Source organism: Scyliorhinus canicula, chromosome 24 (genome assembly GCF_902713615.1).
Source record: "Scyliorhinus canicula chromosome 24, sScyCan1.1, whole genome shotgun sequence".
Lineage (NCBI taxonomy): Eukaryota > Metazoa > Chordata > Chondrichthyes > Carcharhiniformes > Scyliorhinidae > Scyliorhinus > Scyliorhinus canicula.
Window position 1 is genome coordinate 17145950 of NC_052169.1, and position 26008 is coordinate 17171957.

General features: G+C 49.2%; 1 protein-coding gene across 2 annotated transcripts in view; it reads right to left on the reverse strand.

The window, feature by feature from the left end:
• dapk2b (death-associated protein kinase 2b) overlaps positions 1-26008 on the reverse strand; it is a 172353-nt gene that overhangs the window by 27590 nt on the left and 118755 nt on the right. The window contains exons 4-10 of one of the 2 annotated variants that reach the window (XM_038784218.1): positions 20764-20902; positions 18786-18912; positions 14971-15019; positions 13254-13280; positions 13002-13154; positions 5492-5537; positions 2792-4300 (exon numbers count right to left, since the gene is read on the reverse strand). In XM_038784218.1, coding sequence (XP_038640146.1) covers positions 3653-4300; positions 5492-5537; positions 13002-13154; positions 13254-13280; positions 14971-15019; positions 18786-18912; positions 20764-20902 — 1189 coding nt within the window. In that variant the 3' untranslated portion in view covers positions 2792-3652. Of the gene's footprint in view, positions 1-2791; positions 4301-5491; positions 5538-13001; positions 13155-13253; positions 13281-14970; positions 15020-18785; positions 18913-20763; positions 20903-26008 lie in introns of those variants that run through there. The other variant, XM_038784219.1, reaches the window with a different exon arrangement.

Consider the following 26008-nt stretch of genomic DNA (forward strand, 5'->3'; position numbering starts at 1 on the left):
TGACATCCTTCGATGGCTGCCAGAGATTGAAACCATTCTGATGTCCGATTGGCACACAGTTTGAAATCTACCAATAGAACAGCCAATAATTTAACCAAAGCCTGGATCTAAACTCCAGCATTCTGGGCATTCCACAGGCCCAGGAAACCATCAGAAAAGGGCTGGGGCTATTATCATTAGGAAATAGAGAAACAAAGTAAGATAGGAGGAGGACAATGCGGAGCAATGGGCTGAATGGCCTCTTTCTATGCTGTAAATTCAACGTGAAAATCCGGCCTTGGGTCACTGTCTATGCGGAGTTTGCACGTTCTCCCCGTGTCTGCGTGGGTTTCCTCCGGTTTCCTCCCACAATCCAAAGATCTGCAGGTTAGGTGGTCATGCTAAACTGCCCCTTATGCTAGATGGGGTTATGGGCAGTGGTCCTGGGTAGGGTGCTCTTTCAGAGGGTCGGTGCCAACGTGATGGGTTGAATGGCCTCCTTCTGCAACTGCAGCAATTCTATGGATATTGCGATTCTAGGCCCAAGGCCTAGTTGTATCCAGAGCGCTTGGCTGGAATAGTAAGGGTGGGGGGTGTTAAATGATAGCCAGGCAGAAATCAATGAGTTTCTACTACCACCTAACCCCCAACGCACCCTTGCCCCAGCCCCGCAGCTGCCCCTGCCTTTGATATTTGGAAACACAGGAGATCCATTTGTCACAGGTGGAGACCTCATCAGGATTGAAATGGTGGACTCCAATGATGCCATTTGGACCTCGACATAATTTGTAATGCGATGTTTGAAGCATACCGTCCCTTGGGACATTAGTGTCTTCACTAGACTTGTAATCCAAAGGCTCACACCTCAGGGACACTGATTCAAATCCAATCACAACAATTGGTTTAATTTAAATTCAATTAATAAAACTGGAATTAAACCGCGTCTCCGTTAGTAACGGTGACCATGAAACGATCATCGATTTTTGTAAAAACCTATCTGGCTCAACTAATGCCCCTTGGGGAAGGGAATCCGCCTCCCTTACTTAGTCTCGCCTGCATGCGACTCCAGACGTTTAACTCCCCTCTGAGATGGCTGAGCAAACCACTCAGATCAAGGGCAATTAGGTATGGACAACAAATTCGGGCCTTTCCATGGACGCCCGCATCCGCGATAGAATTTATACAAAGGCCTCCAGTGAAAGCTGCGTCAGGTCAGAGGTGGCGCAGGTAAGTAGCTTCCTTTTAGACAGTTTTGGGTGACGAGGGCCTGGAATGCTCCCGCCAGTCTAACAAAGGTACCGCCAGGTGTGCTCTGCCTTGACCACCCTTTTTCCCCCTCGTACTTTGTCTGGACTCTGTTTCCATGGATACCCTTTCATCCCCGGCAGTAATTTGCTGCTCCTTCCAGCCAAGCTTGAGACCATCTTCTCTGGCCTTGCGCGAGGGGGGAGTTAGATAAACGGTTTCCTTCTCTCCTCTACAAACAAGGGCCGGGACTCTCCGTGGTGAGTCCGCCCTGCCACGGCTGCTCGCGGGAACGGAGAATTTGGCGTTCAGCCAGATCTTCCGTTCACTCCGGCAGGGCTGGAGAATCCCGCTGCCGCGTACGGACGGAGAATCCCGCCCAAGGTACTTCCAACACTTGGGCCTCTCTGCTTCCTCTTGTTGACAGCTCAGGCAATGGGTTGGCTGGCTGGTAAAGCCCAAATCCAATTTAATAATCCATTTGAAGGTTTAATTGCCTCAGCCAACAGCTGGGGGTTCTCTGATCACCTCCAAACCCACCTGGCTGAAGCCTGGAAGAAGGGGCGGGTATAGGGTGGATACATGGGTTTGAGTAGGGTGATCATTGCTCGGCACAACGTCGAGGGCCGAAGGGCCTGTTCTGTGCTATACTGTTCTATGTTCTATGTTCTAGATGGAAAGTCAACTTAGCACGAGCTTGACAAATTCCAAAATGCACTAGCTAATTTAAACTGACAAACACGGGGAAATTACCCCCGCATGAAATTAGCAGAACGTCGAGGCGATGGGGCAGTGGTATTGCCGCTGGACGAGCAATCCAGAGACCCGGGTAATGCTCTGGGGAGCCCCAGGTTCAAATCCCGCAACTGCCAATAGTAAAACTTTGAATTCGCTAATGAAAGAAAAATCGGGACCGGCCAGAAAACCCCGGCCATTGATCCAGTTAAATGGCGGAGCAGGCCCGAGGGGCTGAATGGCCCGCGCCTGCTCCTCTGTTCAGGGCGTAGCATATGTGGTGAATGTGATTCACACCGGATTATAATCTGTATACAGTATACATGTGTCTATATTGTAAGTGCAGTTGCACTACCTGACCACCAGGGGGAGTAGCTCTGGGAATGCTCAAGAATTGTGCTGGGCTTCTCCCTTGGTTCCGCCCAGGACTCCTCCTCCTGGAGCTGCTGTATAAAGATCAGTGCCACATGGTCAGCCGGCCAGTTCACCGAAAGTTCAATGGCTAACCGGCTGGCTCTGTTGTGAGTATATTAAAACCGCTATTCTAATCCTACAAGCACGTGTCCGTAGAATTGTTGGTTCGAACAGCTTAATGCACAGTAATTTCCTAACTCTGTTCCCAAGATTGTGTCAAAAATGAAACAGTCAGTAATTTAACTCCATCTGTTTCTGGCACCATCTGTGTCTCAATGTCAAGGAAACATCAGGTACCTGTCCAATTGCCCAAAGGCCCATTTATGCTTGGGGGAACGGAGATATTTCATTCAATTGGAAGTCAACTTGACCTGTATTGAATGCAGCCACCCTCCCCCCCCCCCCCCCACTTCCCCAGCCAGCTTTTTTTAAAATTATTCCACGTTTTAAAAAGGCATCAAATTGCCCGTCTCAGTCTTGTGATGCACTTTCAGTTCCAGCAGAATCTCTGCACTTTCGCTGAGCTATCGATGGGAATTCCTCTGCCCTTCGCATTCAGACAATCTGTGAGGTTGACGCCGAGTTGAACTTCGATCCTTGACCTGTGAGGAACCTGGCAGCAGCTCAGCCAGTTGTGACGACCTGGTTTCGCAACGGCAAGTACAAAAAAATTGTCTTTTCTTCAGCATACATACCCTTCATCGTCTATTACTGACAAATATCTCATTGTTGACCCCATCCGTTGTCGCTGTACCATTCAGATCCAATTCTTCAATAGGAACAGCACAGAAACACAGATATATATGTGCAGAATTACAAGATCGTACATCATTGAATTTGTACACCACTTTTAACTACTTGATAAATTCAGCATTCCCAGTGAGAGCCAGGACTAAAGGAAGAATATGTTAGAGGAAGACTCCCAACAGCATAACACCAATTCGCAATCGGAGTACAATCTCCTGGCTGGGAGTGTGGATCTGCTGAATTTACCCTTGCTTCATTTGTGCCAGTAATCCCCTGTTGTTTGTGTGTGCTTCATTCTAAAGACAGAAACTGATGCTGAGAACAAGTCACAAAAGGTTGAACATGTTCAGATTTTTGTTACTGTTCAGCGAGTTTTACAGGTAAATGATTACCAACTTTTGGCTGTAAATGACGTGATGTTTGCCCTGTTCAGAATTGAAGTGAAATGCAAATATATTTGTCCCATCAAGAGAGAGAGGCCGAGCAAAGATGGTAAATACATCATACGTCACCAGGCCTCCTTGAGCAAACTTTAACGACTTGACTCCGACACACTTAGGCTGGTGATAAGTTCTCCATTGCACGTGCCATTTAACAGATCCATCAAGGTTTCATTCAGATCTTTGTTGAAGACAGAAGCAAAGTCTTCACTCCTACACCCGTCACTGCCGCGCTCAGTCTGGAATGAACCAATGGCGTCCTGGACCCATTTGAGTTCGGCGGAGATCTCTTGACTCAGCGAATCAAACTGCGATTTTAGCTGAGCATATTTTGCATCGACTGTGTTCAACATGCTGCTCACGCCTTTCATTTCGTCCTGGAGTTGCTTCTTCCTGGATTCAGCCTTCCGATACTCGTAGCGGATCTGGGAGAGGTCGTGCCGGATGCTTTCGTTTTCCTCCTTGTACCACGATTCCTTTTCGTTGTAGATGGAAATCAAGGCGTCGATATCTCCCTGGAGGGAATCGTGGGTTGAAGTGAGGCTGCTGAACGTGGTCTCCATCGTGGAGAGATCCTCCACCACCTTGGCAAACCTTTCGAAGTTGACGTAAGTGTTATTGGGCGGCATGCTGGAGTGCGATTTGATGGTGTACTCTTTCAGCCGCTTGGTCTTCAGCTGCCTGCGTTGCGGCTTCTTGCTCTCCTTGGTTTTCTGCTCCTCTTCCTCCCTTTGGTGAGACTTTGGTGGGGCAGACAGAAGAGTTTCGGATTATCGAGGAGCGGGAGGCAGGACGCACACGATGCAGCACAAACCCGGGCATCGGCAATGCGGCACACATCCATTCCCAGCACTCCCCAACCCCTGCAGTTAGCGGCACTCCACTCAATTTGCAAAAGGTGATGCAGTGAGGCACACGGGACAACATTCCAAACAGCACTCACTACCTGCAGTACATGCAAAAATGATGGTGTTAGTTTAATATGCAATGCGGGTGGGAAGTGGCATTCCTGTTGACTTGCAGATCACGGACAACAGCTTAAATTCACGGCGGGATATTAAGACCAACACAGGCCAGCCCTGGAAATAAACATTTCAGCCTAATGCTGTGTGTGTGTAACAATGCAACTGGTTTGCGGCAGGGATCAGCTTGGATTCCAACGTTAAAAGCTTTGAAACAATTCCCTGTCTTAATGCATGAAACACATTAGATAAAAGACCAGTTAATAACAGCGCAAGGAAAACTATAGAATTCTTACAGTGTAAAAGGAGGCCATTCGGCCCATCAAGTCTGCACCAACCCTCTGAAAGAGCACCCTATCTAGGCCCACTTCCCCGCCCCATCCCCGTAACCCCACCGAGGAGCAATTTAGTCTGGTCAATCCACCTAACCTGCAGATCTTTGGAGGAAACTAGAGCACCCGGAGGAAACACACACAGGTACGGGGAGACCGTGCAAACTCCACACAGTCACCCGAGACCTGAATTGAACCCGGGCCCCTGGCGCTATGAGGCAGCAGTGCTAACCACTGTGCCGCCCAATTCTAAAAAAGGTCAAGTGCAAAAATCATCAGGGGAAACCAATATTTTATGCTACTGAAAGTGAAAGTCATTACAATCACTTCAATACAAGCTAACCTTTTACAGCCCTTGACCTCATGTTAACTGTGCTCGTCAGGTGTTGCCCGTCTCTCCTTCAAATCCGCCGTCATCAGCCCTCGCCTCAATAAAAAGTTCCTCTCTACCCCACCCTCCTTACAAATTACTGCCCTCTCTCGAACGAAGAATCACAGAATCCCTGCAGTGCAGAAAGATGAATGTCACTACAATCGCTTCAATACATGCGAGTTAATGTGCAGGCGAATCAAATAACAACGTCACACACCTTCAACAACAAATGCAATTCACTTCTACTTGAATGTTAAGACTTACCATTATCCATGGGTGCGAAAGAGCATCTTTTATGTTTAGCCTTTTCCTGAATAAAATGAAACAACGTTAGTGGGCAAACCCGCAATTCTAGCCGTTTCTTAAATCAGGCTCCATAAAAAGTCAGCGAAACAAATTAAAACATTGCCTCGATATAAAGTGGCTTTACAGCACAGAAATGGAGCTGGACTTGGGTCCAGTTCTGTCATTAGGAGGAGGTTTGGCACTCGCATACACAGACAGGATATTTCCCATATCCCATGGGAGGCAGTGGGAGAAAAGGGATATTCGTCAATCCTCCGGCTTGACCGCCGTTTGGCTGTAACAGTTACATTTTGGGATCTTCCACAAGCTTCCTAACTCTGTTTTTAAATTTAAAAATAAAACCAACTTCTGCATTTTGGATCACTTCTAGACTATTTCCCACTTCCCCATACCTTTGAGAATATCTTTAACTGGGCTTGATCTCTGGGTGACCTTTTGGTACCATGTTCCTAATCATTGAACAGGACAACTTCTCCATTAATTGAAGTGTTGGCTAGTGTAGGCTTGAGAGATGAACAGACACTTGAAATGAAATGAAATGAAAATCGCTTATTGTCATGAGTAGGCTTCAATGAAGTTACTGTGAAAAGCCCCTAGTCGCCACATTCCGGCGCCTGTCCGGGGAGGCTGGTACGGGAATCGAACCGTGCTGCTGGCCTGCTTGGTCTGCTTTAAAAGCCAGCGATTTAGCCTTGTGAGCTAAACCAGCCCCTGGTTGGAACCACTTCCAACACTGATGAAGGTTCAACTCAATTTTATTAATTGCTTCTAACTAACTAACACACGATAACAGTGGGTCTAAACGATGCTAACTTAAACTAGAGACCTAAGCTTTGTCCGAACCAGTTGATTCTCTCAGCGCGTGGTGTGAGTCTGTGCTGGGCTGGATGAGTTCTTGTTACACTGAAAGGCAGCACCCAGAATGAGCGGGAACCATGGTGCCCTCTGCCTTTATAGTGTGTGTATTCTAACTGGTGATTGGCTGCGGTGTTTGTACATGTTGATTGGTCCCTGTGTGTGTCCATCAGTGTGTGTCTGCACCATGATATACTGGTGTATATTATGACATTAATAATATTTAAATCCTCAAATTATCCTACATTAGCCACACAATTGCATGCCGTCTCTTTAAAATATCAAACCGTTCTTAAATTTAAATTGTTCAGTGAATCTATTTTGAATTAGTGACACTGGCAGATTTTGCATTTAGTAATCTGGCTTGTTGAAAGGAAAAGAATAAAAAGTCACGACCGGTCACTAAGCTAATCTTCTGCTGTTCTTGTCCTCGTGTTCAGTGTCCTCTTCAGGTGTTTCCCGTCTCTCCTTCAAATCTACCATCATCAGCCCTCTCCTCAAAATAAATTCCTCTCTATCCCACCCTCCTCGCAAACTACTGTCCTATCGCCAACAAAGAATCATAGGATCCCTCCAGGGCAGAAGGAGGCCATTTGGCACATCAAGTCTGCACTGGCCCTTCGAAAGACACCCTGTTTTGGCCCAATCCCCCTCCCTGAAACCCCAGCCTAAAGGGCAATTTATCATGGCCAATCCATCTTTGGTCTGTGGGGGGGAAACCGGAGCATCCGGAGGAAACCCACGCAGACACGGGGAGAAAGTGCAGACTCCACACAGTCACCCGAGGCCGGAATCGAACCTGGGACCCTGGCGCTGTGAGGCAACAGTGCTAACCCATCAAAATCCTTAAACAGGTTGTCATTTTCCATCTTTCCCTCACTCCATGTCCGAGTTCCTCCAATCAGATTTCCACCTCTGCCACAGGACTGAAATGGCTCTCATCAAAGTTGCAAAATGACATCCTTAGTGACTGTGACAAAGGTCACTTCCCTGCTCGTCTGTCTAGACTTCGACACAGCCTATGACGTGGTTGACCATGCCATTCCCCTCCTTGCAGTCTCTCTATCGTCATCCAGCTGGGTGGGACCCCCCTCACCTGGTTCCATTCTTACCCATCCTTTCATAGCAACAGAATCACTTGCAATGGTTTCTCCTCCTGATCCTGCGATGGCACCTCTGTTACCACCAAAGAATCTATCCTTTGCCGCCTCCTATTTCTCATCTAGATGCTGCCCCTCGGCAACATTTTCCGAAGCGACAGCGCCACTTATCGCTGAAGACCACCAGACCTATCTCACCACTGCCTCCCTCACCCTTTTTAAATTCGCTCTGCGGATGTGCGTGTTGCTGTCTAGTCCAGCATTCATTGCCCATCCCTAATTGCCCTCGAGAAGGTGGTGGTGAGTTGCTTTCCTGAACTGCGGCAATCCCGGTGGTGTAGGCACACCCACAGTGCTGTTAGGGAGGAAGTTCCAGGATTTTCATCCTGCAATCGTGAAGGAACAGCGAGATGTTTCCTAGTCAGGATAGTGGATGACGATGACGTTCCTCTGGGATTTTCCGTGCAACCCGTCGCTTGTTCCTCAGCGGCAGCCCCCCCCCCCCCCACAGTGAATTTTAAAAAGGGTGAAGGAGGCATTATATGTTTCTGGAACCCATCCCATCATTCACCTGAGGAAGGAGCAGTGCTCCGAAAGCTAGTGTTTGAAACAAACCTGTTGGACTTTAACCTGGTGTTGTAAGACTTCTTACTGTGCTCACCCCAGTCCAACGCCGGCATCTCCACATCATGGCCTGCTAGGTGGTAGTGTTGACGGGTTTGGAAGGTGCTCTGTGAGGAGGCTTGGTGAGTTCCTGCAGAGCACCTGGTAGATGTTATGGTGATAGGGCTGCAGAGCGGCACAGTGGTTAGCACTGCTGCCTCACAGCGCCAGGGACCCGGGTTCGATTCCAGCCTCGGGTGACTGTTGGGAGCTTTTGTCCATGTTTGTACCAACGCTGTAATGAGGTCAGGGGCTGCGTGGTCCCGGCAGAACCCAAACTGAGCGTCAGTGAGAAGGTTATTGGAAGCAAGAGCCGTTTAATAGCATTGGGACAGGAGTAGGCCATTCAGCCCCTCGAGCCTGTCCCACCATTCAACGAGATTGTGGCTGATATGTGACCTAATTCAATATACCTGCCGTTGGCCCATATCCATTAATATTTTTGCTCCATTAAAATCTTAAATAGCACTGTTGTTGACCCCTTCCAACACTTTACTGATGATTGAGAGTAGACTGATTGGGTGGTAATTGGCCGGGTTGGATTTGTCCTGCTTTTTATCTGCAGGGCACACCTTGGGCAATTTTCCACATTGTCAGGTCGATGCCAGAGGTGCAGCTGTTCTGCAACAGCTTGGCTAGGGATACGGAACGTTCTGGAGCACAAGTCTTTAGTAATATTGCTGGAATATTGCTAAGGCCCATAGCCTTTGCAGCCGCCGGTGATTTTAGCCATTTCTTGATTTCACACGGAGTGACTGCACCACTGTTGTTGAATTAGCAGACTGTTCATCCGACAACTAAAAAGCAGAAATATCTTCCAATGAAATACTGGCAAGACTGAGGCCATTGTTTTTAGCTCCTCTCCACACTCCTTTCCCTGATCACCGACTCCATTCCTCTCCCGAGGAGGAGACCGAGATTAACCCAGTCCCCTTTTGCAAGCTTGGTGACACATTCGACCGAGATTAGCTTCCGATCTCATGCTGTGGCATCACTAAGGCCACCTATTTCCATCTCCATAACATCACCCAGCTTCGCTCCCGTCTCAGCTGAAACCCTCGTCTGTGCTTTCTTTAGCTCTAGCCCCGACCAGCCCAACGTACTCTGAGTTCCCACATTCCACCCTCTGTAAACATGAGATCCTCAAGCCTTGCTGCTAATGTACCAACCCGCAGCAAGCGAGGGCAGCACGGTAGCATTGTGGATAGCACAATCGCTTCACAGCTCCAGGGTCCCAGGTTCGATTCCGGCTTGGGTCACTGTCTGTGCGGAGTCTGCACATCCTCCCCGTGTGTGCGTGGGTTTCCTCCGGGTGCTCCGGTTTCCTCCCACAGTCCAAAGATGTTCAGGTTAGGTGGATTGGCCATGATAAATTGCCCTTAGTGTCCAAAATTGCCCTTAGTGTTGGGTTGGGTTATGGGGATAGTTAACCTTGGGTAGGGTGCTCTTTCCAGGAGCCGGTGCAGACTCGATGGGCCGAATGGTCTCCTTCTGCACTGTAAATTCTATGTAAGTTCCGTTCACCTATCAGCCCCTGTGCTCGCTGACCTACACCGGCTCCCGGTGAAGCAACGTCTTGAATTTTAAATTCTCATCCTGATTTTCAAACCCCACTTCTAGCATCACCACCCTCTATCCTCTCCAGCCCCATAAACCTCAGAGATCTGGTTTTTGGCGTCTCCTGCGCTTCCAGTATTAAATCGGCCCACTGTTGGAGGCTGTGACTTCAGTTATCTCAAGCCCCAAGCTCTGAAATTCCCCTCCCTAAACCTCTTCACCTCGCATTCCCCCTTTTCCGACACTCCTCAGCATCGAACTCTTTGACCAAGTTTCAGTCCAAATTGCTCCTCGTGTGACTCAGCATCACATTTTGTTAAACAAACGCTCTTGTGGTGCGTCTTGGGACACCCCTATGGATATGGAAACATAGAACTTTTACGGCACAGGAAAAGAGTCCACTTGGCCCATCCTGTCTGCACTAGCCCAGACACGGGTCACCCAGCCTCATCCCACTTTCTAGCACTGGGTGTATAGCCCAGTAGTTTACACCATTTGAGCTGCAAATCCAGCCACCTTGTAAATGAGCGGAAGGTTTCTGCCTCGACTCCCCTTTCAGGCATCGAGTTCCAAATCTCCACAACCCTCTGGGTGAAGAGGTTTTCCTCGCCTCCCCACTCATCTTCCCACCAATCATTTTAAATCTATTCCCCCCCCCCTCGTCACTGACCTCTCCGCTGAAGTAAATAGGCCCTTCCCATATCCACTCCACCTGCCTCCCAGTGGGTGGGCTTCTTCCAGTTCTGCAACGTCAACATGACGAGGTGTGCCATGCCTGAAGATCTTTTCACCACACATATCATAGAATTTACAGTGCAGAAGGAGGCCATTCGGCCCATCGAGTCTGCACCGGCTCTTGGAAAGAGCACCCTACCCAAGGTCAACACTTCCACCCTATCCCCTTAACCCAGTAACCCCACCCAACACTAAGGGCAATTTTGGACACTCAGGGCAATTTAGCGTGGCCAATCCACCTGCCCTGCACATCTTTGGACTGTGGGAGGAAACCGGAGCACCCGGAGGAAAACCCACGCAGACACGGGGAGGACGTGCTGACTCCGCACAGACAGTGACCCAAGCCGGGAATCGAACCTGGGACCCTGGAGCTGTGAAGCGATTGTGCTGTCTGGCAAGATGGTGGGCGGGATTTTTGCCCCCACCCTCCCCAACTATTTTCCATTGGCGGAGACAGCTCGCTATTGGTGGAATCCTCCATTCCCGCCGAGGTCCACGGCATTTCGCATGGCTCGCCCGTCCCGCCGCCGGGGAACCCGCCACGTTGGGCGTGGGTCACCTTCGGAGGGGCTGGAAGATCCCATCGCTGGGAAGGGCCGGAAAATCCTTCCCCGTGTGCAATGCCCGCGGAGGCTCATTTGAGGAAACGATGGGCAGCGCCATCCGGAGACACAGGGGTCAAGCCGTGACCCGGAAGGAGATCACGGCCACCCATTTACGCACGTCCCTGACGTGGGGATGCGGAGCCAGAAAGCATTCTTTGGACGCTCAGGAATTTTGCGCGGAAGAATTTGGAATTCCTGTAAATAATGGCAGTAGGCAAGAGCTGATTTATAAACGCGGATGGCATTTCTGCTAGTTTTCAAGCATTCGGGGCGAGAAATCATTTTACCTCAACCACATCACCAAAACAAACAACCTCAACACTCGGCGTGGGAGCTTGCTGTGCACAAGTCGGGTGCCACGTATCCTAAATCGCAACAGTGACTCTACTTTAAGTCCTTTGTTGGCTGCGAGAAAGGGTTCGGGACAATCGGAGGATGCAAGATTTCCTGGAATTTTGGCGGATAGAGGAGCGAATGATTAAGTTGCAAAAAAAAAAACACCCACCGGCCGGGATTCTCCAGTCTTGCCCGTGGTGAGACCTGCGAGCGAGGACGGAGAATTTGGCGACCCAGCCGAAGCACCGTTCGCTCCCAGCCGCGAGCGAGGACGGAACATTTCAGCCCCGACTTTGCCAGCAATTTCTTACAGATCTAGTGCTCAACATGTTTTTATCTTCGCAATATCCTATTTGCACGTGGAGACAGAATAAATAAGGAAGCAGCGATACCGGAGCATATCAGATAAGAGCGATCTTTCATTCTTGCGACAAATGCAGGGTTGCCACTTTTAAAGGACGGAGGACGCTGGACAAATTGTCGGCCTTGCTATTTTTGAATAGGTCATCGGCGGAGGTAGACAGGTTCGTGGTAAGCAAGGAGGGGGTGAAAGGTTATTGCGGGGGTAGGAGGCGAGAATGTGAGGTTGAGGTTATTATTGAATCTGCTGGGGCAGCACGGTGGCGCAGTGGGTTAGCACTGCTGCCTCACAGCACCGAGGTCCCAGGTTCTATCCCGGCTCTGGGTCGCTGTCCGTGTGGAGTTTGCACATTCTCCCCAGTGTGCGCGTGGGTTTCGCCCCCACAACCCAAAGATGTGCAGAGTAGGTGGATTGGCCATGCTAAATTGCCCCTTAATTGGAAAAAATTAATTGGGTACTCCAAATTTATTTTAAAAAAAAAACTATTGAATCTGCTTCCACCACCCTTTCAGGCAGCGCATTCAGAATCCATAGAACCCCTGCAGTGCGGAAGGAGGCCATTCGGCCCTGCATTCGAGTCTGGATCGACCCTCTGATAGAGCACCCTACCAAGGCGCAATGGCCCCCCCCCCCCCCCCCCCCCCCCCCCCCCCCCCCCCAATCCCCATAACCCCACCTAAGGGCAATTTTAGCATGGCCAAACCACCTAACCTGCACATCTTTGGACTGTGGGAGGAAACCGGAGCACCCGGAGAAAATCGACGCAGGCACGGGGAGTGCGAGTAAACCCCACACAGACAGTCACTCGAGGTCGACACCGAACCTGGGTCTCTGACGCAGTGAGGCAACAGTGCTTGCCACTCTGCCACCAATCAGTTCATTGGTGATCATGTTGAACGGCAGAGCAGACTCGAAGAGGCCGAGAGGCCTACACTCCTGATCCTAATACACATACTGGGTGTATACAACCTGAAGTCCTCCGAACCCCATGGATTGATCAAGAAATATCTTAAGCTAAACAACTTCACACATCAGCACCAATTACAAAATAACCAAAGCTTTGTAACCGTAAGCTCACAGGCCGGGGTTTTCGAGTCCTGCCGAGGTCTACGTCGGTTTGTACGGCTCCCCCCCCCCCCCCCCCCCCCCCCCCGCCGGGGTTCCCACCACCGGGGTGCGGCGTGGGGCTGGGTCACCTTCGGCAGAACGAGAAAATCCCGTCCAGAATACCAACCGGTCCAAGTTTGGCTCCTCACCTGGTATCTTTCACCAGAAGCTTTTTAATGAAATCCTTCGCCAGTTCGCTGGTGTGGCTGAAGAATTCTTCATCAAAGTCATAATTCATAGCGGAGATGTTGGCAAGCGTTTCCTGTTTCGTATCTCCGAGGAAAGGGGACGCTCCACTTAACCTGTTCCCCAGGTGAAAAATCAAACAGGTTAAAAACCGGGGGAGTGCGCTGACCGAGAATATCCACAAAATGTCAATATTTCCAATTAATCCTACTTACAGTATGTAGGTAATGACTCCAATGCTCCTGCAAAATAAAACATTAAAAGGTTAAAGTGCACAATATTTAATAAGCATAAATAAAATTGTGATCACCCCTTTATTCTGTGGGAAATACATCTTCTAACATTTACAACAACTTGTATTTATGTGGCACCGTCAACATAATGAAGCATCCCGAGGAGCATTATAAAGCAGAATATGGCCCCGGGTCACACAAAGAGACGTTACGTCAGATTTGGAGGATATCCGGTATTGGAGGGAGTCCAGAGAAGGTTCACTAGGTTGATCCTCAGTATGGAAGGGTTTCCTTATGAGGAGAGGTTGAGTAAGTTGGACCTGTGCTCATTGGAGTTTAGAAGAATGAGAGGCGACCTTGTAGAGGCATACAGGAGTCTCAGGGGGATTTACAGGGTGGGTGCGGGGGAGGGGGGGGGGGGGTGGTTGTTTCCCCTTGTGGGAGAGTCTATAACCAGAGGGCAAAATCTCAAAGTTAAGGGGTCGTCCATTTCAGTCACATAAGAGCAGGAATTTCTTCTCCCAGAAGGTAGTGAATCTGTGGAATTCTTTACCGCAGAGAGTTGGGTCGTTAGGTTTGTTCAAAGCTGAGGTCCACAGAATTTAAATCGGTAAGGGAGTCAAAAGTTACGGGGGTAGACAGCACGGTGGCGCAGTAGTTAGCACTGCTGCCTCACGGTGCCGAGGTCCCAGGTTTGATCCCGGCTCTGGGTCACTGTCCGTGTGGAGTTTGCACATTCTCCCCATGTTTGTGTGGGTTGCGCCTACCACAACCCAAAGATGTGCAGAGTAGGTGGATTGGCCACGCTAAATTGCCCCTTAATTGGAGAAAATGAATTGGGTACTTTTTTTAAAAAAAAGTATGGGGATAAGGCGGGAAAGTGAAGTTGAGGATTGTCATATCAGAGCAGTCATGAACTCATCGAATGGTGGGATAGATTCGATGGGCCGAATGGCCCACTTCAGTTCCTATGCCTTATGGTCTTATGACCAAAAGCTTGGTCAAAGTGATAGGTCTCAAGGAGTGTTTTAAAGAAGGAAAGTGAGACAGAGAGGCTGCAAGGTGCTGAGAGGGAAATCGAGAGCGGAGGGCGTTGGCAAGTGTAAGCGCAGTCATTAAATGGTCAAGTGACTAAAACTGGAGATATACACAGGCCTGAATTAGAGGAGATATCCAGGGCAGGGTTGTGGGCCTAGAGGAGATTACAAAGACTTGCATATATTATGTTTTTCTAATTTCTTAAGGAAGGAGCTAAACAATCACTGCACTCTATAGATAAAGATTCCAAATGCCTTGATATTTTGAAAATTACATTATAGTTATACTTTGGATCAGCGTGGCTTTCCTTTGTGTTAAAAAGACGACACCAAGTTTTTTAAATTTAAAACAGTGTTCATACTGAAACACATTAATTTGATGATTTGAGTCCATCGTCAATTTGATTCTCAGACCAGGGAAATTCTAATCTCCTCGGCAAACTCATTTATGCGTTGATTCTGAAATTAACAGCAATCTCACAGTGAAAGTCATGATATTTCGGCTAATCAAACATCAAGTTTGCTTTATTACTATAATGTTAATTTTATAGAAATGTCAAAATTGGTGATTTCTTCGGAATAGTTTTGTGTTCAAGAAAGATTAGCATTGCTGGTCTAAGTTGTTGAGTGTTAAGAATTGTATCAGGTTTCTGTTCACTTACCACATATCTGCAGGAAGTCCAAGAGGTTCATAATTCACGATCTCTGGAGCTGGAATATATATACAAACAATTTCAGATTGGAAATATGGGGAGAGATCTTCCAGTCCTGCTGACTGCGCCCTCGTCACGGGTTTCCCTGCGGCATGGGGTGGATTCAATGGAAACTCCCGATATGATCCCGGCAAACACGCCTCGGGAAGGCCGGAGAATCTCACTCATGATATCTACTACATATTCCATCAAAAACATGGCAATTCTGAAAGTATTTTTTTTTTATTCTTTCATGTGATGGGGGCGTCGCTGGCAAGACTAGCAGGGGCGGCGTGGTAGCACAGTGGTTAGCACAGTAGCTTCACAGCGCCAGGGTCCCAGTTTCGATTCCCGGCTTGGGTCACAGTCTGTGCGGAGCGGAGTCTGCACGTTCTCCCCCTGTCTGCGTGGGTTTCCTCCGAGCGCTCCGGTTTCCTGCCAGAAGTCCCGAAAGACGTGCTGTTAGGTGAATTGGACATTCTGAATTCTCCCTCCGTGTACCCGAACAGGTGCTGGAATGTGGCGACTCACAGTGACTTCATTGCAGTGTTAATGTATGACTACTTGTGACAATAAAGATTATTATTATGTGTCGCCCACGCCTAATTTACCCTGAACTGAATGGTTCGCTCGGCCGTTTCAGAGGGCAGTTAATTTTTCATAGAATTTACAGTGCAGGAGGCGGCCATTCGGCCCATCGAGTCTGCACCGGCTCTTTGAAAGAGCGCCCTACCCAAAACCACACCTCCACCCTATCTCCATAACCCAGTAACCCGGCCCAACACTAAGGGCAATTTTGGACACCAAGGGCAATTTAGCATGACCAATCCACCTAACCCACACATCTTTGGACTGTGGGAGGAAACCGGAACACCTGGAGGAAACCCATGCAGACACGGGGAGAACGTGCAAACTCCGCACAGACAGTGACCCAAGTCGGGAATCGAACCTGGGGCCCTGGAGCTGTGAAGCAATTGTGCTAACCACCATGCTACCGTGCTGCCCTTAAGAGTCAGCCACGTTGCTGTGGGACTGGAGTCACAGGTAGGCCAGACCGGGTAAGGACGGCTGATTTCCTTCCCTGATAGATATTCAGAATCGTCCCCTTATGAACCAGATAATTGATAATTGATAGTTCCATGGTCGCCGTTACTGAGGCTAACTTCTTAATCCCAGGTTTAATGAATTGAATTTAAATTCCACCAGGTGCAGCGGTGGTGGGATTTGAACCCAGGTCCCCAGAACATTGCCTCTGGATTACTAGCCAAGTGACATTACCGCTACGTCACTGTGCACAATCACAAAACCAGGCTGATGCCAACGTCAGTGTTAATGTTAGAAGCTGGTGGGATGAACATGTTGAGAAGGGGGAAGAACCATAAAAATAGTTGAGCAGGGTCAGAATTCCTGTTGACCACCGCGAAGAGCGAACATTGGTTGAAAAACGCATGCGTGTATTGGGGGCAGGGGGGGGGGGGGGGGGGGGGGGGGGAAAGAGAGGCAGACATGTCAGAAACTCTTGCACGCAAAACGAAGACATGGCAGCAAATATGATGGAGAAGCCGGGAGAGAGAGGGAAGGTGCTCCTCCAGAAGCGACAGGATGGGAAGAAACAGAAACAGCTTTGGGAGTGGCTGGAATTGTTCTTGGAAAGCCTTCATCTGGCGACGGCAAGGGAAGTTCAGGCAGGAAGGGAAGTATTAAAGGCGGATCATGCAACGATTTCAAAGGCTAACCAATGGGAGCGGCACCCAACAGAGCGATCCGGAAGGAAGAGACAGATTTGGAACAGCATTCCACATATCCAGCAAAAAGGCAAGGCTCGTGTTGTTCCCCTGGCAACGACTGAACTTAGGCCGGGATTCCCCGCTCCGAGCGAGAACAGAGAATTTGCTGCTGAGCCAAAACTCCATTCACTGCCGCCGAACAGAGAATCCCCCCCGGAGTCAACGGACAGAGAATTCCCGCCTAAACTTCCCATTTTCATTTCTCTCCTAACCTCGTCTTTCCTGGTTCTTCACCTGGTTCCCATTGATTTTTCCTTCCAGTTTATATTCCTCATTCTCTCCCACCTATCCTTTCTTCCTTTCCCCACACTCAACCCTTTCCTGAACCGTTTTCCCCACAGCCTGTGGGCTGGATTCTCCGCCGGCGGGATGCTCCGTTGTGCCAGCAGCCCGGGAGGAGGGGGAGGGGTTCCAGACAGCGTGGGGCTGCCCCACAATGGGAAACCCCATTGACCAGCAGGTAAAAACGGAGAATCCCGACGGTGTGGCAGGATAGAGAAACCCGTCCTTTTGCCTCTTATTCCGAGTGGTGTCAGCGGCCCAAGTAAGGTCACAAAAACATTAGGACATAAGAATTAGGAGTAGGAGTCGGCTGTTGGGCCCCTCAGGCCTGCTCCACCAGTCAAAAGATCATCGCTGACCCGACAGTGGCCTTAACTCTACTTTCCTGTCTGCCTTGACCCCCGACCCCAATACGCCTCGAATCGCCTGTCAATCAAAACCCTGTTTAACCCAGCCTTGAATATATTCAATGACCCAGTATGAAGAGAATTCCAAAGGCTAACAACTCTCGGAGAAGAAATTCCTCGATTTTCTCCTTCTTGAACGGGAGTCCCTCATTTTGAAACTGCCCCCTAACTCTACGTTCCCCATGTGGTGAATGTCGCTTAGTAATTCACAGTGTGTGTGTAGCGCAGTAGCGTTATCCGACCACTAGGGGGAGTAGCTCTGGGAATGCTCAGGAGTTTGTACAGGGCTCCACCCTTGGCTCCGCCCACGATTCCTCCCCCTAGACTGCTGCATAAATAACCGTGTCCAGAGCCAGCCTGAGTTCATCAAGAGTTCAACGGGTAACAGGCTGGCTCTGAAGTAAGTAGATTAAATTGATGGTTCCATCACCCAACAAGGGACTATTTTATTTGCACAGGCCTGCGGTGGAAAAGTTTACACCTGTAGCAGCACAACTTCCAGTTTGTGCAGGAGCTATGCCTGAACAGCAGTCGCACACAGTCCACTGAACTTCCTTGCTAAAGCTGTTGTGTGTCTAGTGCCAGTCACGATGATTAGTTGGGTCCGAACAGAACTCCCTACCTCACCAATCTCATCCTGATCTTGTCCCAAGCCTCTCGCATTGTCTCGGGTGCTGGGGAGTATCGGACGCTCGGGAAAATACTCAACAAAGCGCTCGGAGTCCCGCACGCAGCTCCCAAGATGCCGGTTACCTTCGACGTTACACAAACCAGACAGGAAATCAAAATACTATTACACCCAATGTCAATATTATAGACACAGAGGGTGAAATTGGACAAGAGTGTGGATACAAATCGGACAGTGCTACACTGATTACCTGTTATTAGGCCCATCAATAGACAGTCAGCGCACCTGAATCACAGTTGGAAGTGTAAAGCTGTGCAGGTTAAGTGGATTGGCCCTGCTAAATTGTCCCTTAGCATTCAGGGATGTGCAGGTTAGGGTACGGGGGATAGGGCGGGGGAGTGGGTCTAGGTAGGATGCTCTTTCAGTGGGTCGGTGCAGACTCGATGGGCCAAATGGCCTCCTTCTGCACTGTAGGGATTCTATGATTCTATAACGGGTGATTAATAGGACTGAACATGCCTAATTTCATCCAATTATCTAGAGCAATAAGATATTTTCTAACATTCTGCAGAATTTAACAGCACATTATTCAACATTTTCTTCCACATACAAAGCATTTTCTCCGATACTACACCCAATCTAGACAGTAAATAACGGATGTTGCAGTTTTAAAATACCTACCAACAAATTCAGGAGTTCCAAATATGTTTTTAAACTCAACTCCATCTTCAATAGTGTGAGCGAGGCCGAAGTCTATCAGCTTGATGTACGGCACAGGTATCTTATCGAGAAGCATTATGTTTTCTGGCTGGAAGCATATTTCACAAGAAGAATATTTATAGGAGCAAGGATGGAGTGATACTGAGCCTATCGTTTTCATAGTACCTGCAGTTTAACCATTCAACTAGGAGGTAAGGAAAAATTTGGGGCGGGATTCTCTGCCCCCCTCCTCCAGGGCACAGAATCCCCGGTGGGAGGCGTGAATCCCACCCCGCTGCTGTATTCTCCGGCGCCATTTTTCGGGCGGGAGCGGGATCGCCGCCAGGCCAGTCAGGGGCCGTTGACAGCGGCGATTCTCCGGGCCCCGATGGGCCGAGCGGCCATCCATTTTTGGCCAGTCCCGCCGGCGTGAATAACTCACCTCACGTACCGGAGGGACCTGGCAGGTGAGTATGCGTGGGCGGTCCTTGGGGGGGGGGGGGGGGGCGCAGGGGGATCTGACCCCTGGGGGACCCCCACGATGGCCTGGCCCGTGTTCGGGACCCACCGATCTGCGGGCGGGTTGTTGGTGGGGGCATTTCTTTCTTCCGCGCCGGGCCCTTGTAGGGATCCGCCATATCGCCCGGAGAACCCCCAGCACATGCGCGGAAAAATGCCAGCCAGTCCGCGCATGCGCGGAATCATGTCGGCCGTTCTGCGCATGCGCGAACTTGCGGCGCCCCTTTGGCGCCAGCTGGAGCAGCGTCAACTCCTCCGCCGTCCACCTAGCCCCCTAGAAAGATGAGAACTCCTCACCTTGGGGGGGCCGTTGACGCCGGAGACGTTGGCGCCGGTTTTCCCGCCGGTGTGGGGACTTAGTCCCCAGAAGGGAGAATCCCGGCCTTGGAATCCCACCCCAGTGATAATAAAACACACAAGACAGCAGAGTATCATGGCACAGTCTGCCCATTAATACAATTCCTAATGCACTTCCTATGTAATTGTGCCTGTCCCAGGAAAGTTTCATAATATCTAATACACTGCTGCTATGTGCCGGTGGTGGAGGGAGTGAGTATTTGCGGATGAGGTGCCAATCAAGTGGGCTGCTTTGTCCTGCATGGTGTTCAGCTTTGAGTGTTCTTGGAGCTGCGCTCATCCAGGTAAGTGGCGAGGATTCCATCACACTCCTGACTTGTGTCTTGTAGTTGGTGGACAGGCTTTGGGGAGTTAAGAGGTGAATTACTCACCGCAGGATTCCAAGTGTCTGACCTGCACAGTATTTATATGGCTGGTCCAGTTCAGTTTCTGGTCAATGGTAATTCTATTTATTTATTAGTAATCTTAGGATGTTGATAATGCACAACCTCAACTCTCAAGGAAGTGCTACCACAGGCGCCTCAAAGACACCATGAAGGTGTACCTCAAAAATAAAATGCAACATAGACGTCAATGCCTGGGCCACCTTTTCTCAGAAGAGACTTACTTAGAGTAACCTCTTGATTGAAGGGACACAATTCTTCAGGAACATCCGATGGCAAGAGGAGGTGCGGAAAAACAATGGAATACCAGCGATCTGGAGTCCAAGGACCAATCGCACTCCCAAGACACACCTGTCAAGTGTGCAATCGAAGTGCAGCTCCAGGATTGGAGATTGCAGCTCCATGCAAGGGCACAGGGTTTCTGAGGTGGACAATCATACTCGTTGGTGAGCGATTGCTGAAGACGACGACGAGCACAGGACCTCCAACACAACTTCAAAAATGAAATCCGTTGGTTTTATCATCATTAGCATATTTGAACATAGACCAAAGTTGTTACTTAAGTACCATGGTCTAGACAGCGGGAGTTAACATAAAAATGGGGCTACACCCTGAAAATACTAAAAGTAGTTAAATTATATTCCCTGAAAGTCTAAATTATATTCCCCGAAAGTCTAAAGATAGACAAAACAGAACTCTACCTTGAGATCAAAGTGTGCAATGTTCTTGGAATGGAGGTAGTTCACACCATCGAGGATTTGTTTAATAAATGCCGTCGCTTCTTCTTCACTCAGAGACTCTTTCTGAGCTAGGAAGTCAAAGAGCTCTCCCCCAGACACCCTGGAAAAAAAGATCAATTTGTTTTGATAAAGGTGCATCAATCCAACCAAGATGTCCATTAACGATGAGGGTAAAGTTCAGCCCTGAATTGTACGACCACTTAGGCGCACTTGACAACATCATCGGCAAGGATGGAAACCCAACAACTTTTGCAAGTCCAACCAACCCCCAGTTGTGGAGCTGATTTCCTCTTTTAAGGGCGGGATCCTCCAGTCTTATCCGCGGCGGAGCCCATTGCGAGCGAGAATTAAAAATTCCAGCCAAAACTCCATTCACTTTCAGCGGCACTGTGAAATCCCAGCCGCTAAAAAGAGGGAGGAAGGAGTTTGGCCAACATCTCCACTCAAGGTAGGGTAACAGTTCTATAAAAGGGACAGATCTCCAATGAGCCGAATCCTGCACCTTTGTATGTTGAGTGGCGGGGAGAGGTATTATTCCATAAATACGGAATATTTACGAGCAGAGACCATGGGCATTATTTAATGCAGGAGGCAGGGGCCTTGCCCTCTGGTTGGAGAGCTGGTGGGAGCCTTATGCCAACTCCTTTGGCCTCCCAAGTGCCTCCCATGTGGCCAGTCTTCTGAAGACAAGGGTCGAATTCTCCAGCCATCTCCTTTCCCGCTGGCAGCACACCCCTGCCCACGGGTTTTCCGGAAGCGTGAGGTGGCTTCAACGGGAAATCCCATTAAGAGGCAGGAATATTGAATCCCGCTGCCAGCGAATGGTGCACCGCCGAGAAACACATGGATGGGAGACCGGAGAATCCCACCCAGGCTGGGAAAAATCTTAACCCCTCACATCCCATAAGAGCTCCAGCCAGTCAGAGGCCAGCAGCTCTACAGGATCGTGAACACAGCCCAGTCCATCAGACGAACCCGCCTTCCAACCATTGACCCTTTAAAAAAATAAATTTAGAGTCCCCAATTCTATTTGTTCCAATTAAGGGGCAATTTAGCGTGGCCAATCCACCTACCCTGCACATCTTTGGGTTGTGGGGGTGTGACCCACGCAGACACGGGGAGAATGTGCAAACTCCACACGGACAGTGACCCAGAGCCGGGATTGAACCCGGGTCCTCAGCGCCGTAGGCAGCAGTGCTAACCCACCGCGCCACCGTGCTGCCCTTTTCCATTGACTGTACCTCCCGCTGCCTGGGAAAAGTGGGCAGCATAATCCAAGAATCCTCCCACCCGGCTTATTCTCTCTTCCAACTTCTTCCATCGGGCAGGAGATACAAAAGTCTGAGACCATCCACTAATAGGTTCAACAGCTTCTTCCCCGCTGTTACCAGACTCCTGAATGACCCTCTTATGGATTGAACTGATCTCTCCACACATCTTCTCTACTGAGTAGCACCACACTCCAAATGCTTCACCCAATGTCTGTCTCTATGTATTTACATTGTATATTTATGTATGCCCTATGGTAGGACAACACGGTGGCGCAGTGGTTAGCACTGCAGTCTCACTGCGCCGAGGTCCCAGGTTCGATCCCGGCTCTGGGTCACTGTCTGTGTGGCGTTTACACATTCTCCCCGTGTTTGTGTGGGTTTCGCCCCTGAAGTGTTGGCTAGTGTAGGCTTGAGAGATGAACAGACACTACCAACACTGAGGAAGATTCAACTCAATTTTATTAACTAACTAACACATGATGACTGCGGGTCTAAATTATGCTAACTTAAACTAGAGACCCAAGCCTTGTCCGAACCAGTTGATTCTCTCAGCACGTGGTGAGAGTCTGTGCTGGGCTGGATGAGTTCCTGTTCCACTGAGAGGCAGCACCCAGAATGAGCGGGAACCGTGGTGCCCTCTGCCTTTATAGTGTGTGTATTCTAACTGGTGATTGGCTGCGGTGTTTGTACATGTTGATTGGTCCGTGTGTGTGTCCATCAGTGTGTGTCTGCACTATGATATACGGGTGTATATTATGACAGCCCCCAGAACCCAAAGATGTGAAAGGTAGGTGAATTGAACATACTAAATGACCCCTTAATTAGAAAAAATGAATTGGGTACTCTAAATTTATTTTAAAAAAATGTATGCCCTATGTTTTTCATGTATGGAACGATCTGTCTGGACTGTACACCAAACAATACTTTTCACTGTACCTCGGTACACGTGACAATACATCAATAAATCAAATCCAAACCCACCCATAAAACGCGCCCCTCAGGGGGGCATGCGCAGATATTGCAGCCTACCTGGGAGGTCCAACGCATTCTCCATTCATTCCAAAAGATTAGGCAAACACCATCCTGTCAGATCCCTTGTGTCCAAGTTAAAACGAATGAGCTGATTTCGCAAGTGGCATAATAGCTGAACACAGCAGGAAACTGACAGCACAAACCAATAAAAACGGAATCAATCTTCCCTAAGGTCTTTGCACTCGGGTCCCTCCACAGCAATAATGCGCAAGGCTTTTAACTCTTCTTCCCCCCCCCCCTCCAATCGCTGTGTCACATTGTGAGAAAGTAAATTTCCACATCACTCTGCCGAAGGACATTCCAAACACAATGAGGTCCTCACTATTAGTCCCCGGTACAAAGGTCGCAGAATTCAAAAAGAGTAGCCAATCAATCATGTTCAGAGTCACAACAGAACAGGCTTCCTTTCCTGGGCAAACATTCAGTTCACACCCCATCTACCTGTTCCCACTGGCCACATACAGTTTGTTTAGTATCGGCGGCAAGGCAGCACAATGGCTGGCACTGTTGCTTCACAGCCCCAGGGTCCCAGGTTGCGATTCCCGGATTGGGTGACTGTCTGTGCGGAGTCTGCACGTTCTCCCAGTGTCTGCGTGGGTTTCCTCCGGGTGCTCCGGTTTCCACCCACAATTCCCGAAAGCCTGGTTTGTTCGGTGAATTGGACATTCGGAATTCTCCCTCCGTGCACCCGAACAGGCGACTGGGGGCTTTTCACAGTAACTTCACTGCAGTGTTAATGTAAGCCTACTTGTGACAATAAAGAAGACTATTATTATTATTATTATTAAAGAGCAAAAACTCCAACAGTCTGGATAACTTGCAGAAAAATAAGCGAAACGCTGCATGTGCTGGAAATGTGAAATAAACCCAGAAAATGCTGGAAATACTCCGCAGGTCTCACAGTGTCTGCAGAGGAAGAAGCAAGAGTTGATTTTTCAGGTTCATCCGTTCTTTCAGGGGATATGGGCATCGCTGGTTGAGGCAGCATTTCTTTGCCCATTCCTAATTGCCTTGGAGCAGAGTGGATTGCTCGGCCATTTCAGAGGGGCAGCGAAGAGTCAACCACGTTGCTGTGGGGCCTGGAGTAACAAGTAGGCCAGACCGGGTAAGGAGGGCAGACTTCCTTCACTAAAGGGGCATCGGATGTGTTTTTATGGCAATCGACAATGGTTTTGTGGCTTTGTGGCTTTCAATTCCAGATTTTAAAAAAAATTTAGTCTGCGACTTACCCTCAGAACCTTTAACAATCTACACTTTAAAAAAAAAAAGATTTACTCGTCTTGTGAAGTCAAGACGCGACACGAACATGTCGAAAGGAGAGGTCAAAACATGACGGCTTTAATGACATTTGAACAGCGGTGGTCGAACTGCAAAAGAGCATCCAGAAGGTGGGCCGGGTTTTCTTTGCAGTCATCGTGACCTTTTCCTCACAAAAGGAAGAAAAAAAAACACTCGAGGGGAAACTTAGTTCCGTTGGTCTTTGTTGACAGGTTACCAAGAAGTGATGCTGCCGTTCGTCTTTACGAGGATGAGGAATCATTCCTTGTTTACTGACTAGTCTGAAGGAGGATTCATCGTCGAGGGGTACAAGGGCATTTTGGCCAATTCATTCTCCGGCGTGAAATAGTTCTCAAGGATATGAGCAGTTTTAAACGAGCTGCTTTGCAAACACAGCGCAGCACCGTGTATTGTCATTGCCCTCGGCGACGATGTGTGCTCTGACCCTTTCGCAGCTGTGTTTAATGTCACCAGTGACTTCTGTTTATCCACTCTGGGGCCACAGGGCCTCAACCAATACTCCCGATGGAAAACGAATGGCTTCGGAGTCGCAGACACGCAATTCCTTTCTCCACCTTTCTATTCTTGTTCTTTCTTATGTTTTTACAGAATACTAGTTTGAACATGAATGCAGTCAAAGACAAACCCTTTAGTGTTATGTGGGGTGGGGGGGGGGGGTTTCAGGGCGTCCTCGTGGTGTGCTTCTTGGCCGATGACGGGATCTTCTGGTCCTGTCGCTGCCAATCGGATTTCCCATTGAATCCACCGCTACCCTGACCCCCCTCCACCATCGCCGGCGGGATGGGAGGTGCTGCTGGCAAGCACGGCTGGTAAAATCCACCCAGAGAGTTTTGCAACACACATGAAAATGAAAATGGCTTATTGTCACGAGTAGGCTTCAAATGACGTTACTGTGAAAAGCCCCTAGTCGCCGCATTCCGGCACCTGTTCGGGGAGGCTGGTACGGGAAAAGAGGCCCTACAGCCCATCGGGCCTGCACTGGCCATCAAGCACCGATCTATTCAAATCCCATTTTCCAGTACTTGGTCCGTAGCCTTGTGCGCGACGGAGTTTCAAGGGCTCATCTCAACGCTTCTTAAATGTTGTGAGGATTCCCGCCTCGAACACCCTTTCAGGCCGTGAGTTCCAGATTCCCACTGAGGGTGAAAAAGCTTTTTCTCAAACCCCTTCTCAATCTCCTGCCCTTTACCTTAAATGTATACCCCCGGGTAATCGACCTCTTTTAAGGGGAAAAGTTTCTTCCTGTCCAGGTCCCCCGCAATTTTGTACATCTCGATCAGACCCCCCTCAGCCCTCTCTGCTCCAAGGACATCCCCATCCCAACCAGCCTCTCTTCAGAGCTGCAACGCTCCAGGCCAAGTGACATCCTGGTGAATCTCCTCTACACCCTCTCCAGTGCAATCAACTACTCCCTATAGTGTGGCGACCAGAACTGTACACAGTACTCTAGCTGTGGCCTAACGGGCATTTGATACAGCTCCACCATAACCTCTCTTCTCCTCTTCTCTTATATTCGGTGTCTAGTTTAACAAAGGAAAGTATCCCATATGCCTTCTTGACCACCTTATGTATAGGTCCTGCCTTCAAGGATATATGGACATGCA